General features: G+C 44.8%; 1 protein-coding gene across 7 annotated transcripts in view; it reads right to left on the reverse strand.

The window, feature by feature from the left end:
* TBC1D14 (TBC1 domain family member 14) overlaps positions 1-15,436 on the reverse strand; it is a 104,927-nt gene that overhangs the window by 42,607 nt on the left and 46,884 nt on the right. For all 7 annotated transcript variants that reach the window (XR_011485978.1, XR_011485976.1, XR_011485977.1 and 4 more), the window contains exon 3: positions 15,278-15,398. Coding sequence is in view for 2 of the 7 variants with exons in the window: in XM_020880330.2 (XP_020735989.1) it covers positions 15,278-15,398 (121 nt within the window). In the remaining 5 variants the exon portion in view is untranslated. The remainder of the gene's footprint in view (positions 1-15,277; positions 15,399-15,436) is intronic.

Below are 15,436 nucleotides of genomic sequence, written 5' to 3' on the forward strand. Positions count from 1 at the left end.
AGTCAGCCTTGTGCTAGGCTGAGGGTCGGCCCCCAGACACGCCCATGGCCTAATCCCGGGGCCTGTGGCTGTCAGTTTACATGGTGGAAAGGACTCTGCAGGCGGGATTAACGTTATGGGCCCTGAGATGGGGAGATTATCCTTCATTATCTGGGTGGGCCCAAAATAGCCACAAGTGTCCTCAGAAGATGGAAGCAGAGGAGGGCGTGACTATAGCAGGGGAAGGCAATGCGCTGATGGCAACAGAAACTGCAGTGATGCAGCCACAGCCGAGGAAGGCCAGCAGCTTACAGAACCTGGGACAGGAGGCACCGGTTCTCTCCCGGGTCTCTAAGGAGACCAGCCCTGCCGACACTTTGATTTTAAGCCTGGAAGATTCATTTCAGATTTCTGACCTCCTCACTACAGGAGGATCCATCTATTGTTTTAAGCCACCAAGTTCGGTGGTGATTTATTGAGGAGCAGCAGGAAATGAGTATAGGCACCATCAGCATCCTCTCCCCACCCCCTCTTTTCCCAGACGCAGCAGCTGAGGCTCTGAGTAACTTCCCCGGTTAAGTGACAGCTGGTCAGGGACAGGGCGGGATTTCAACCCGGGCATTCTGGCTCCAGAGCCTCTTCCTATTAACTCCCCTGGTGCACAGTCTTCAAACTACGACATCAGTTTACCACAGTCGGGTCCCCTCCATGGCCCTAAGGCCACACTAACTATCAGACACGGGCACAGGATCAAGGAAGAGAAGAAGGCAACAACAGAGGATGAGATGGTTGGATGGCATCACTGACTCAATGGACATGAGTTTGAGCAAGCTCCAGGAGATGGTGAAGGACAGGGAAGCCTGGCGTGCTGCAGTCCATGGGGTCGCAAAGAGTCAGACATGACTGAGCGACTGAACAACACAATGGAGCTTCCAGTGGCAAAGAGAAAACTCCAGCTGAAGTGCTTCCACACACTGACAAGATGCAAAGTGACATTCTGAGTTCAACTTAGACTAGTAACTTAAAGGACAGTTTAGAGGAAACTTAAAGGAAAGTTCAGCCTTACCGCTCTCAAATCTGAGGTTTCTTCAAGTCCCACGTGGGCGCTTGCTGCCTATGCCTCCTGGGAAGGGTCAGCTATGCTCCATGCATCACAGCCCAAGACAAGCCAGCCAGGCCTATGCCCAATCCCCTGGGAAAGGCCCAAGACGTCCTCCCTGCTGATCCAACAGTGTTCAGAGATTATAAAATACTTTAAAAATCTCAATCTTCCATTGGGAATTAGATTGATGTGGGAAGAAAAGCAGTCTTCTCTGGCTGTCAATATTTGTGTATCAACACATTAAATTGTCCAGGGAAGCACAGGAGCGTCTGAAAGCTCAAGGGCCACCTCCCCACATCTTCCTCCGAAGCGGCCCCGGTTCAGCGACTTGCCTGGAACACGCCTTGCTGGTTCAGGTTATTCAGCAGCTACTCAGCTGCAGGCATGATCAGCGGAGCCCAGTCAGTCCCAGACCCGGTTCAGAAGACGGACAGGGCGTCTTCAGGGTCAGACTGGGCAAGTCTCCTGAGAACCGATCGTGGACACGCCAGAGAGAAGCTGCACAGCTCGGTCACAAACGTGTGCCCGCGAGCGAAGCGTACACCGTCCCCTGGCTCAGAGGAAGGCTGGGGAGGGTAGGCAGGCAGGGCACAGAGCCTCAGGCGAAGGAGGCTTTCCTGTTTGGCTCTGCGTGCCTGTCATTTGGGGATTCTACAGGTGTCTTTTTCATGAACTATTTTTTATAACTTGAAAAAAAAAAAACAATTCTTAAGCTATTTCAGATGGAATTCAAGACTGATTTTGCCAACTACAAATTTCCAAGACACACTGAACACTCCTGACAGAGGCAAAGTTGTTTCATTTTTTTAAGACTTTTATCCACTGCAAGAGTAAAGGTATAGCCCTGAGGTGAGACCAGAACATGAGAAGCCACTGACACACACTGAGCTTTCACTGGACACCAGCCACTGCTCTAGGAGCACCCACACTTAAAAACAAGATGACTGCAGTAGGTTTTATGTATTTATTTTGGCTGCACCACGCAGCACACAGGGTCTTCGCCTATCGGGTCGAACCCGTGGAAGCAGAGAGGCTTTTAACCAAGGAACTAGGAACTACTGCGACTACCACCACCCACTACCACCACTGGGGCCACTACCGCCCAGATTTCCTCCCACTGAACCTTCACAGGCACAGGCAAGATGGGCATTATCTTTGCAGAGAAGGAGACCACAGGTGAGAGAGGCCAAGTCAAGTCAGCGACCTGAAGCCACGCAGCTGACTGTGAGGGACAGAATCAGGACGCAGACTAGGGGCTCTCTGCTCCAGACTCAGAGCCCCTCCCAAGCCTGAGACCCTCTGACACCAGCAGGGTCTGTGGCCCTAGTAAAGACCGGCCCGTTCGTTTCCCGGTCTCGAGCTCCTACATCCCCCGGGGAGCCCCAGTGGAAAGACTGAAAGAGCGCCCTGAATTCTGCCCTCTCAGACTGACAGGCAAAGGCATCACTTCCACACCTGGAAAAAGAACCAAACCTCCCGTGAGAAGCACCGTGCACCGGAATCCAGTTTACAGGATCACGGCTCTGAGGTAAGAGACTTAAACTGCTCAGATGAATTAACTGTCACCACGACAATAGTAGGAGACAGTCCCTGCACAGAATAAAAACTGTTCAGATTGAATGACCACAGCGCCCTTCCCCTTTCTCCTCGCTTCCCCCTTTCTTTCTCTTCCACAAACGCCTCATAGGAAAATCTGATATGTAACCTGCTGCCTCTCTAAAATCCAACATTAATGAGAATTAGACATTTTATATTCACAGTTCAGTCGGTAAGGAATCTGCCTGCAATGTAGCAGTCCTGGGTTTGATTCCTGGGTCGGAAGATCCCCTGGAGAAGGAAATGGCAAGCCACTCCAGTATTCTTGCCTGGAGAATCCCACGGACAGAGGAGCCTGGCAGGCTACAGTTCATGGGGTCACAAGAGTCGGACATGACTTAGCAACTAAACCACCACCACAGACATTTTATGAGATAATCTCCTGCTAAGACTGAGAGAGCCAATTCTTGGGTGGGTTGCTAAGAAGTCCCCAAGGAGAAGAAAGGGGTCTGGGGCTCTCAAGGAGGAGAAAAGGACAAACTTTTTTTTCTACATTGCTTTGTCTTAGTCAATATAACAATGTATCTTGCTTGAGGACATGTTTCTCCTTAACAAGAACCTTCTGACTAATCTTGTTATCCTAAGATGTATATTGTGGAAGTGGGTCTGGTTTGGTTCAGAACAGTCGCTCAGTCATGTCTGACTCTTTGCGACCCCATGGACTGCAGCACTCCAGGCTTCCCTGTCCATCACCAACTCCCGGAGCTTGCTCAAACTCATGTCCATCAAGTTGGTGATGCCATCCAACCATCTCATCCTCTGTTGTCCCCTTCTCCTCCTGCCTTCAATCTTTCCCAGCATCAGGGTCTTTTCCAGTGAGTTCTTTGCATCAAATGACCAAAATACTGGAGCTTCAGCTTTAGTATCAGTCCTTCCAATGAATATTCACAGTTGATTTCTTTTAGGATTAACTGGTTTGATCTCCTTGCTCTACAAGGGACTTCCAAGCGTCTTCTCCAATACCACAGTTCAAAAGCATCAATTTTTTGGCACTCAGCTTTCTTTGATGGTCCAACTCTCACATCCATACATGACTACTGGAAAAACCATAGCTTTGACTAGACAGATTTTGTTGGCAAAGTAATGTCTCTGCTTTTTAATATGCTGTCTAGGTTTGTCATAGCTTTTCTTCTAAGGAGCAAGCATCTTTTAATTTCATGGCTGCAGTCACCAATCACCACAGTGATTTTGGAGCCCAAGAAAATGAAGTCTGTCACTGTTTCCACTGTTTCCCCATCTATTTGCCATGAAGTGACGGGACCAGATGCCATGATCTTAGTTTTTTGAATGTTGAGTTTTAAGCCAGCTTTTTCACTCTCCTCTTTCACTTTCATCAAGAGGCTCTTTAGTTCTTCACTTTCTGCCATAAGGGTGGTATACACATATCTGGGGATATTGATATTTCTACTGGCAATCTTGATTCCAGCTGTGCTTCATCCAGTTTAGCATTTCTCATGATGTACTCTGCATATAAGTTAAATAAGCAGGGTATCAAGATACAGCCTTGACATATTCCTTTCCCGATTTGCAACCAGTCTGTTGTTCCATGTACAATTCTAACTGTTGCTTCTTGACCTGCATACAGATTTCTCAGGAGGCAGGTAAGGTGGTCTGGTAGTCCCATCTCTTCAAGAATTTTCCACAGTTTGCTATGATCCACACAGTCAAAGGCTTTGGTGTAGTCAATAAAGCAGAAGTAGATATTTTTCTGGAACTCTCTTGCTTTTTTGATGATCCAACAGATGTTGGCAATTTGGTCTCTGGTTCCTCTGCCTTTTCTAAATCCAGCTTGTACATCTAGAAGTTCTCAGTTCACATACTGTTAAAGCCTGGTTTAGAGAATTTTGAGCATCCCTTTGCTAGCATGTGAGATGAATGCAATTGTGCAGTAGTTTGAACATTCTTCAGCATTGCCTTTCTTTGGGATTAGAATGAAAACTGATCTTTTCCAGTCCTGTGGTCACTGCTGAGTTTTCCAAATTTGCTGGCATATTGAGTGCAGCACTTTCAAAGCATCATCTTTTAGGACTTGAAAAAGCTCAACTGAAATTCCATCACCTCCACTAGCTTTGTTCGTAGCGATGCTTCTAAGACCCACTTGACTTCGGACTCCAGAATGTCTGGCTTTAGGTGAGTGATCACACCAACATGGTTATCTGGGTCATTAAGATCTTTTCTGTATAGTTCTTCTGTATATTCTTGCCACCTTTTCTTAATATCTTCTGCTTCTGTTAGGTCCATACTGTTTCTGTCCTTTATTGTGCCCATCTTTGCATGAAATGTTCCTTTGGTATCTCTAATTTTCTTGAAGAGATCTCTAATCTTTCCCATTCAATTGTTTTCCTCATTTCTTTGCACTGATCACTTAGGAAGGCGCTCTTATCTCTCCTTGCCATTTTTTGGAACTCTGCATTCAGATGGGTATCTTTCCTTTTCTCCTTTGCCTTTAGCTTCTCTTGTTTTCTCAGCTATTTGTAAGGCCTCCTCAGACAACCATTTTGCCTTTTTGCATTTATTTTTCTTGGGGATGATCTTGATCACTGCCTCTTGTACAATGTCATGAACCTCCATCCATAGTTCTTCAGGCACTCTATCAGATCTAATCCCTTGAATCTATTTGTCACTTCCACTGTATAATCATCAGGGATTTGATTTAGGTCATACCTGAATGGTCTAGTAGTTTTCCTTATTTTCTTCAATTTAAGTCTGAATTTGGCTATAAGGAGTTCATGATCTGAGCCACAGTCACCTCCCAGTCTTTCTTTAAATATTTGGAAGAGCTCATCAATGAAACCCCCTCTAGGCTTGGAGATTTCTTTTATGGAAGGTTTTTAACTACAATTTCCATTTCATTAATAATTACAGCACAATTTGTTATCTATTGCATCCTGAATGAGCTTTGGTGATTTGTGACTTTCAAGAAGTGGATCATTTCATCTAAGTTATCAAACTTATGTTTGGAGAGTTATTTATTACATTCTCTTACCCTTTTAATTTCTGCAGCGTCTGCAGTAGTATTTCCTCTTTTAATTTCTCTTACTGATAATTTGGTTCTCCTTTCTTTTTGTCAGTTTTGTTCGTGTTTGATTTTGTTGATCATTTCAGAGAACCAGGTTGTGGTTTCTTTGATTATTAATTTTTGTTTTCAATTTCAGTGTCTTCTGTTCTTACATGTGTTATTTTCTTCCTTTCACTTGTTTTGGGTTCATTTGCTCCTTTTACAATTTCTTAAGGTAGAAAATTAGATTAGAGAACTTTTCTCTTTTCTAATCGGACTGGCTTACTGTTATAAATTCCCTTCTTGGGGAGTTCCCCAACAGTCCAGGGGTAAAGACACTGTGCTTTCACTGCCAAGGGCCCAGGTTTGATCCTTGGTTGGGGAACTAAGATCCCACAAGTCACGCAGTGTGGCCAAAAAAATAAAAACATCCTTCTAAGCAGTGCATCCCACAAATTTTGATAGACTGTATTTTTGTTCAGTTGAAAATATTTTCTCATTTTCCTTGTGACTTTCTTATTGTCTCAAAACTTATCTAGAAGCATATGCTCAGTCGCTCAGTCATGATCAGCTCTTCTGTGACTCCATGGACTGCAGCCCACCAGGCTCCTCTGTCCATGGGATTTTCCAGACCGACAGTAATGGATTAGATTAGTGTTTCCTTCTCCAGGGGTTTAGAAGCATGTTACTTGTTTAATTTCCAAGTGTGGGGAGATGTTCTTCTTACCTTTCTGATCCTGTAACTCCACTGTGGTGAGGGAAGATAGTGTGTATAAACTGAATCCTTTCCAATTTAGTTTATGTCACAGGTCACGGTCTATCTTGGTGACCAGCCACGTGAGCTTGAGAAGGTGTGTCGTGCTTGTGCTGGGGCGTGGAGTCCTCTCCAAACGCCCAGCAGCCTGGCTCGGTGACGGGAGGCGCTCCTGTGGTGCTGGCTCATTCCGTCAGTAGTCCCGTCAGTTATTGAGAGGGGCACTGACATTTCAGTTATGACCGTGGACGCGCCTACTTGTTTCGGATCCGTCAGGTTCTGTTCTGGGCACTGTGCAGCTCTGCTGTTAGATGTACACTCAACGTGACTATGTCTTCATTGGTAACATCCCACCTCATCCCTGGTGATTTTCTTTGCTCTGAAGCCTCCTTTTCCTGATGTTACTGTATCTGCTCCATCTGCATTTTGACTAGTGTCTTCATGGCAGTGTTAACTTTTTGCATCCTTTAATTATAACTACATGTTTTATATTTGAAGTGAATTTCTTTTACACAGTATATAGTTGGGTCATTGCTTCTGAACCCATTCTGGCAATGTCAGACACAACTGGTATGCTCAGACCATTTATATTAAATTATTGATATGTCTCAATTTGGGCCATCCAGCTTATGTTTTCTGTTTTTCCTTCCTACATTTCCTCTTGCCTATCTTGATTTCACTTCCTGGAACTTTCTTTAGAATTCCATTTTAAAATATTTTGTTTTTCACTCTCTTTGTGAAGTTTAGTAGTTGATCTGAGATTTATAATATATATCTCTCACAATCTAATTAGAATCAATATTTTAGCACTTCAAGTGGAATGTGTAAACATTACCATCATATCCCCTCCCGCTTCTTACTTTATCTGTAATACATACTACATCGACATATGCTGAAAATCCCATACAACAACATAGTTTTTGCTTTCAACAAAACATATTTTAAAGACCTCATTAAGAGAACAATGGTCTATTGTATTCATCTGGACTTTTACCATTTCTGTTCCTCTTCCTTATAATGTTTCAGGTTTCTTCTACTATAATGTCCCTACTGTCTGGAAAACTTCCTTCAGTAATTTTTTTAGATCTGCTGGCAGCAAATTCCCTCAGTATTCCTTTATCTGAAAAGATCTTTATTTTACTTCCACTGCGCTGAAGGGTATTTTTGCTGGATATAGAATTTGGGGTTGATAGTTCTTTTCTTGAGTTAAGTAAGGCTGGCATTATTCAATAAAGCCATAAGTCATGTCACGTAGGGCCACCCAAGATGGACGGGTCACATTAGAAAGTTCTGACAAAACATGGTCCACTGGAGCAGGGAATGGCAAACCACTCCAGTATTCTTGCCGTGAGAACCCCATGAACAGTATAAAAAGGCAAAAAGATATGACACTGGAAAATGAAGCGCCCCCCACAGGTCAGAAGGTGTCCAATATGCTACTGGGGAAGAGTGGAGGGCAATTACTAATAGCTCCAGAAAGAATGAGCAGCTGGGCCAGTGAATCGACACTCAGTTGTGGATGTGTCTGGTGGTGAAAGTAAAATCCGATGCTGTAAAGAACAATTCTGCATAGGAACCTGAAATGTTAGGTTCATGAATCAAGGTAAATTGGATGTGGTCAAGCAGGAGATGGCAAAAATGAACACTGACATGATAATTTAGGAATCAATGAACTAAAGTAGGCAGGAATGGGCAAATTTAATTCTGATGACCATTATGTCTACCACTGTGGGCAAGAGTCCCTTAGAAGAAATGAAGTAGCCTCATAGTCAACAAGAGTCCGAAATGCAGTACTTGGGCACTATCTTAAAAATGACAGAATGATCTTGATGTGTTTCCAAGAAAAACCATTCAACATCACAGTTATCCAAGTCATTGCCCCAACCACGAATGCCGTAGAAGCTGAACAGTTCTATGAAGACCTACAAGACCTTCTAGAACTAACACCAAGAAAAGATGTCCTTTTCATCAGAGGGGACCAGAATGCAAGAAACACCTGGAGTAACGACAAGTTTGGCCTCGAGCATAAAATGAAGCAGGGCAGAGGCTAACGGAGTCTTGTCAAGAGGACACACTGGCCATAGCAAACACCCTCTGCCAACAACACAAGGACATCACCAGATGATCAATATCAAAATCAGATTGATTATATTCTTTGCAGTCAAAGATGGAGGAGGTCTATATAGTTGGCAAAAACAAGACATGGAGCTGTGGCTCAGATCATCAGCTCCTTGTTGCAAAATCCAGGCTTAAATTTAAGAAAGTAGGGAAACCACTAGGCCATTCAGATATGATCTAAATCAAATCCCTTATGATTATACAGTGGAAGTGACAAATAGATTCAAGGGATTAGATCTGGTAGACAGAGTGCCTGAAGAACTATGGACAGAGGTTCATAACATTGTACAGGAGGCAGTGACCAAAACCATCCAAAGAAAAAGAAATGCAAGAAGGCAAAGTGGTTATCTGAGAGGCCTTACAAATAGCTGAGGAAAGAAGAAAAGTAAAAAGCAAGGGAGAAAGGGAAAGATACACCCAACTGAATGCAGAGTTCCAGAGAACAGCAAGGAGAGATAAGAAGGCCTTCTCAAATGAACAATGCAGAGAAATAGAGGGAAAAGTAGAATGAAGAAAGAATAGAAATCTCTTCAAGGAAATCGAGGATATCAAGGGAACATTTCAAGCTAGGATGGGCACAATAAAGGAAAGAAATGCTAAGGACCTAAAAGGTAGAAGAGATTAATACAAGGAGGTGGCAAAAATACACAGAACTGTACAAAAATGGTCTTAATGACCAGGATAACAGTGATGGTGTGGTCACTCACCTAGACTCAGACATCCTAGTGTGAAGTCACGTGGGCCTTAGGAAGCATTACCACAAACAAAGCTATCAGAGGTGATGGAATTCCAGCTGAGCTATTTCAAATCCTAAAAGATGATGCTGTGAAAGTGCTGCACTCAGTATGCCAGCAAATTTGGAAAACTCAGCAATGGCCACAGGACTGAAAAAGGTCAGTTTTCATTTCAATCCCAAAGAAAGGCAATGCCGAAGAATGTTCAAACTACCACACAACTGCACTCATCTCACACACTAACAAAGTAGTGCTCAAAATTCTCCAAGCTAGGCTTTAACAGTACATAAACCAAGAACTTTCAGGTGTTCAAGTTGGATTTAGAAGAGGCAGAAGAACAGAGTCAAATTGCCAACATCCATTGGATCACAGAGAAAGCAAGGGAATTCCAGAAAAGACACATCTACTTCTGCTTCACTGACTATGCTAAAGCCTTTGACTGTGTGGATCACAACAAACTGGAAAATTCTTAAAGAGATGGGAATACCAGACCACCTTACCTGTCTCCTGAGAAACCTGTATGTGGGTCAAGAAGCAACAGTTAGAACCTTACATGGAACAACTGACTGGTTCAAAATTGGGAAAGGAGTACAACAAGGCTGTATATTGTCACCCTGCTTATTTAACTTATATGCAGAGTACATCATGCAAAATGCCAGGCTGGATGACTCACAAGCTGGAATTAAGATTGCCAGGAGAGAAAAAAAAAAAAGATTGCTAGGAGAAATATCAACAACCTCAGATACGCAGATGATACCACATTAATGGCAGAAAGAGAAGAGTATCTAAAGAGCCTCCTGATAAGGGTAAAAGAAGAGAGTGAAAAAGCTGGCTTAAAACCCAACATTCAAAAAACTAAGATCATGGCATCTGGTCCCATCACTTCATGGCAAATAGAATGGGAGGGAAAAAGTGGAAGCAGTGACAGATTTTATTTTCCTGGGCTCCAAAATCACTGTGGACAGTGACTGCAGCCATGAAATTAAAAAGCACGCTTGCTCATTGGAAGGAAAGTTATGACAAGCCTAGACATTAAAAAGAGTTAAAGTATTAAAAAGCAGAGACATCACTTTGCCGACAAAGATCCATATAGTCAAAGCTATGATTTTTCCAGTAGTCATGTATGGATGTGAGAGTTGGACCATAAAGAAAGCTGAGCGCCAAAGAATTGATGCTTTTGAACTGTGGTGTTGGAGAAGACTCTTGAGAGTCCCTTGGACTGCAAAGAGATCCAACCAGTCCATCCTAAAGGAAATCAGTTCTGAATATTCATTGGAAGGACTGATGCTGAAGCTGAAGCTCCAGTACTTTGGCTACCTGATGCGAAGAGCCAACTCACTGGAAAAGACCCTGATGCTGGGAAAGACTGGACGCAAAACCACAAGAGGCCGTCAGAGGATGAGACGGTTGGATGGCATCACTGACTCAATGGACATGAGTTTGAGCAAACTCTGGGAGATGGTGAAGGACAAGGGAACCTGACATGCTGTAAGCCATGGAGTTGCAAAGAGTCAGATGCAATTCAGGGACTGAACAATGAGAAGTTCTTTCCTTTCAGCGCTTTAAAACATGCTGTTTCACTTCCTGCTGGCCTCCATGGTTTCTGATGGGAAAAGCAAGTCATCCAAACTGCCCTTCCCCAGTAAGTGATATACTTTCTCTGGCTGCTTCTGAGATTTTTTTCTTTGGCTTTTTTCAGCACCGTGGTTATGACATGTCTGGGCACTGACTTTGTGAGTTCATCCTGTCTGGAGTTCACTGACCCTCCTGGTCCCCCAAATCTGTAGGTTTATATCCTTTGCAAGATTTGCAACACAATCAGCCCTTATTTATACTACCCTGTGTCAAGCTGGGGATACCAGAGGATGCAAAGAGTGGTTAAGTGTGACCCATTCAGCGGAGCTTCCGGTCTTCCTCTCCAAACCACCTGCTACTACTTCCTTTCCAGAATCTCACACTGCTGCTCCAGGTACTGTGTTTATGTTCAAGTGGTACGGCTACTTTCACTGGGAGAGACATGTTAGAGTATGCTTCGTCCTTCTTATCTGTAACTGAGATCTGATCTTTTTTGTAAACTGGTTCAAACTCATTTTCCAAATGCATAAGGGATTATAAGAAAGAATGAAGAAAGGTTTTGTTTTTAAATGAAATTAAATTGTTTTAGAATATACTTGTAGGCCAGCTACCAGTTACCTGCAGTGAGCACTCAAGTCTTTTCCTTCCTGCAATTTATGATGCCTCACAATTTTCTGAGAACCCAGAGGTGAGAATGAATGTCACTTTTAAGTTGTCCTGGTTTTGCCTTATTCTGGGATTCTCTCTTAAACATCTAAGACCTGACTTGAAATTCTAGAAGGCCACTGAAGACATCCCATGTTATATGAACCCAAACACATGTACTCGCGTTCGCTCCCCTGACAGAGTTCTGTCCAGGATGATGAAGCCTGCAAACTTGTCCCCGCTGCTGCTATCCTTGCCACAAGCAGCAACTGCCTCAGAGCCTACCCGGGACTGAAACCTGCTGTTCAACCTCACTTCCTGACAACACTGCCAGTCCCCCACATCTGTATACACAGTGTGAGGCCTAAAAGAGTCACAGACTCTGTTCTGAAGCATCATCCCAGGTGTTCTCACTCTGGAGACCCTCTGATGTGTACTCAAATTACAAAGACTTGATATCACTTTTCAAACGGTCTTTTCTTTAAAAAAAAAAATGAAAAGCACATGGAAAAATTACTGAAAGGAAAAACACCAAAATGCAAACAGTGATCATTTGGGGCACAGTAAGATTCCAAGTGTTATTTTATTTCCTAATATTCTTATACATCTTTTACACATTACTATAACCAAGTCAACGTGTTAGTCACTATGTCCAACTCTTTGTGAACCCATGGACTGTAGCCCACCAGGGTCCTCTGTCCATGAAATTTTCTAGGCAAGAATACTGGAGTGGGGTGCCATTCCCTTCTTCAGGGGATCTTCCCGACCCAGGGATTGAACCTGGGTCTCCCACACGGCAGGCAGATTCTTTACCGTCTGAGCCACCAAGGAAGCCCATAACCAAGGGAGTATGGTTAACTTACCTAAAGGAGTCTACTCCCCATTTCCCAAAAACACAAGCAACTGGGAGACTACTCAGCCGCAACCACCTCTGTTGGCTATGCCAGGAACACCTCTTTAATAAGACTTTGTTCATATGACTTCACTAGAGCAGGGGTTCAGGATTTTCCAGCAAGTCACTACTTCTCAAACCTGACTGCACATAGGATTTGCCCCACCTACTGTGCATAAACACAAACAAAACACCTGTCAGGCTGGAAGGGCGGTGTCAGGAAGAGAAGTCCAATGGTTCTAAAGCTTCAGACCAGAAAGAGAAGGCCAAGGCTGTCATCTACCAAAACGGGGAAAGCTGCAAAGGGAACAGGTCTGACAGATCAGAAAAAAAGAAAATTAGAGTTTAGCTTTGGTGCCTGTTTACCAGGGAAGGCCTACCAGACGTCCAGAGGGAGCTGTTGGGCAGGCAGCCGGAGGCCCATGTGTGAGGCAGAGCTGGGATTCAAACCTAGCAAGTCTGACTCCAAAGTCCATGTTTTTAAATCACCACAGGATGCCACTTCTACTCAAGTACAAAATATTTCCAAAGAGAAAGGGGAAAGGAATTAAGAGTCTGCTAAATATCTTAATTATGCTTTAGCCCTAACTAGAGCTACTGCCACCATCTGGGATCACCAGTCTGGACACTCAGGCCCCAGGGATGGGCCCTCTGAAGCGGGGAGGGGAGGCTGGGAGAACTGATGCCTTTGAGAGCAGCCAGCTCCAGCCTGCGCCCAGGAGCTTCCTCCCAGCGCGGGAGAGGGCCTAGAGTGAGGGATGAGCGGCTCCAGCACACAGGACAGAGGCAGGGTTGTGTGAGGCACGCGGGTGCCGTTACATCCTTTATTATTGATGCTCAGAGCCAGGTGGCCCTCTTGTTTGCAGTATCGTGTTACTACAGAATTAACTGACCTATCACTCAGCTCAAAGGAACCCTCTAAGAACATAATCCACGTTCACCTTTAAAAAAGGGGGTTTGAAGAAGATAGCAAAGAAATTCAAGCATGATGCAAGTGGCATTAAGAGCCATGGGAAAATCTACACAGCATAATGTATATAAAAAGTATAACTTTTTAGAAAAGTGTAGATTTCTTTAAAAATTTTGTAACAGCTTAGCTACTGAGTTTCCTAAGAAACGCAGAGCTGAGCTCTGCGTGTGAACACACATTTTAATTGTGTTATTTTAACAACCTACACAATAAGTGATCCAAATTCAAAATATAACAGTCTCTAAAAGTGAATTCCAACACTGATTTATTTTGCAAGTCTCCTGGGTCCCGACAACTGCTGTAAGGAACATTAGACAACGTTTCAAACACCATGAATTTGCCGAAACATAAACAATGAAATCTGTACAAAGCCAGTCTGTGGTCTGAACCAGAGCCCCACACAGTGCACCCCTGGACCTAACACGTCTATACTTGGACGGGCCACAAGGCTTAGCAGTCCCACAACTTCCACGGGCACTGAGCCAGACCCTCTTCTCTCACCCGGCCAAGTCCAGGAGCCGCACACTTGCCAGGGGGCCTCCTCATTCCCTGCACGAGTGAAGCCCTCAGGGGCTCCCCACAGCCTCCAGGTCAGGGGCAGGCTCCAAGCCCCTCACATCGCACCCACAGGATGGCCTGCCCCCTGCGCCCCCACTGCACGAAGCCCGGAGCTCGGGCCGCCTGGCACCTGGCACCTGCCCCCTCCACTACCTGCAGAGGAGGAGCCACGGTGAGGGCCTTGGCACCGGAAGGCCTGGGGTTGAACTCCAGCTCCTCTGCTTCCCAGCTGCACGCTCGCTCGGCCTGGTCCCAGGGCGCCTTTGGTAAAATGAAGACAGTAACTAACTTCTTCTGGAGGTTGTGGTGAGTTTTAAATGAACTAGAAACCCTAGTGATGACTCATTTAACCCCAGTGCGTGTTCCCCATGGCGGCCCTGCCTCCCTCTCGGTAACCCTGCCCTGGAATCATTTCCGCACCGGAGGGGTGCTCTGGAGCGTGGGAGCAGTGCCATTTCTCTAACTCCAGGGCGATGCTCGAGGCTGGCTCTTAGAGAATGTCTACTGAACAAGTGTCAGTGGATAAAAAACCGAGGTTCGGTGCCCGGGGGCCAGCTACTGGCGGTGTCACAGCACTGGGCAAACGCACCACTGTCAGGACGGCTGGGACCCAGGGCCAAGCAGAAGGTGCGGGTGGTCACAGTCAGGGCGGCTGAGGCCACAAACACGCCCTGGCCTTGCTGAGTCTGTGCTTGAGCCTGCTCCCGGGAAGGAGGAGCGCCTGCGTCCAGGGCTGGCCCCTCCCCACAGGAGGCAAAGGAGCCCAAGATGGTGAGACACCACAGGCCTGGTCTGTGAACCCCACCCTCCCCCAGGGCAGGTGGGCAGCTTCTGCCAGCGACCGGAAGGGGGTCACACGGCAGCCTGGGGAATGAAGGCCCTAGCCGCCCTGCTCCTAGGCGGCACGGGAATGGGTAAGTCCCAAACAGAGAATTCTTTAATATCAAACACAATTAATAAAAACTTGATCACATTTGTAACTCGTATTGGAAAAAAACTGATTAAATTTAATCAAGTTTTAAACAGCTAAAACCCTTGGGATCAGGAAGGGAGAATTCTTTAATATCAAACACAATTAATAAAAATTTGATCACATTTGTAATTCTTATTGGGAAAAAACTGATTAAATTTAATCAATTTCTAAAGCCCAGCCCTCTCAACTTTCTCATGTGCGCATACAAGCTGGAAGAAGAAGGTTGAAGTCACCCAGGTTCTGAAGACAGACTTAAATAGCAGGTACATGGCATGCAAGTTAAAACAAAGTTTCCAAGTTCAAAGCCTCAATAATGGTCATTTATGCAAGGCTCATAAATGGATGCTGTACCCCATATTTCTGTGTCTTTGTATCCTGTATACCTTTTGTAACTTCTTTGAATCTTTCTGAGCATTCTCTCGAAGTGGTACTTTTCCAAATAACTTCCATCCCAAGTCATTTTGTTTTTCAAGTCTTGCATTCTGTTTTCTAGCAAGCAAATTCCTGTAAGAAGAAAATAAAAGAGTTAGGGAACTGTTGGA

Source organism: Odocoileus virginianus, unplaced genomic scaffold, assembly GCF_023699985.2.
Source record: "Odocoileus virginianus isolate 20LAN1187 ecotype Illinois unplaced genomic scaffold, Ovbor_1.2 Unplaced_Scaffold_5, whole genome shotgun sequence".
NCBI classification, from domain to species: domain Eukaryota; kingdom Metazoa; phylum Chordata; class Mammalia; order Artiodactyla; family Cervidae; genus Odocoileus; species Odocoileus virginianus.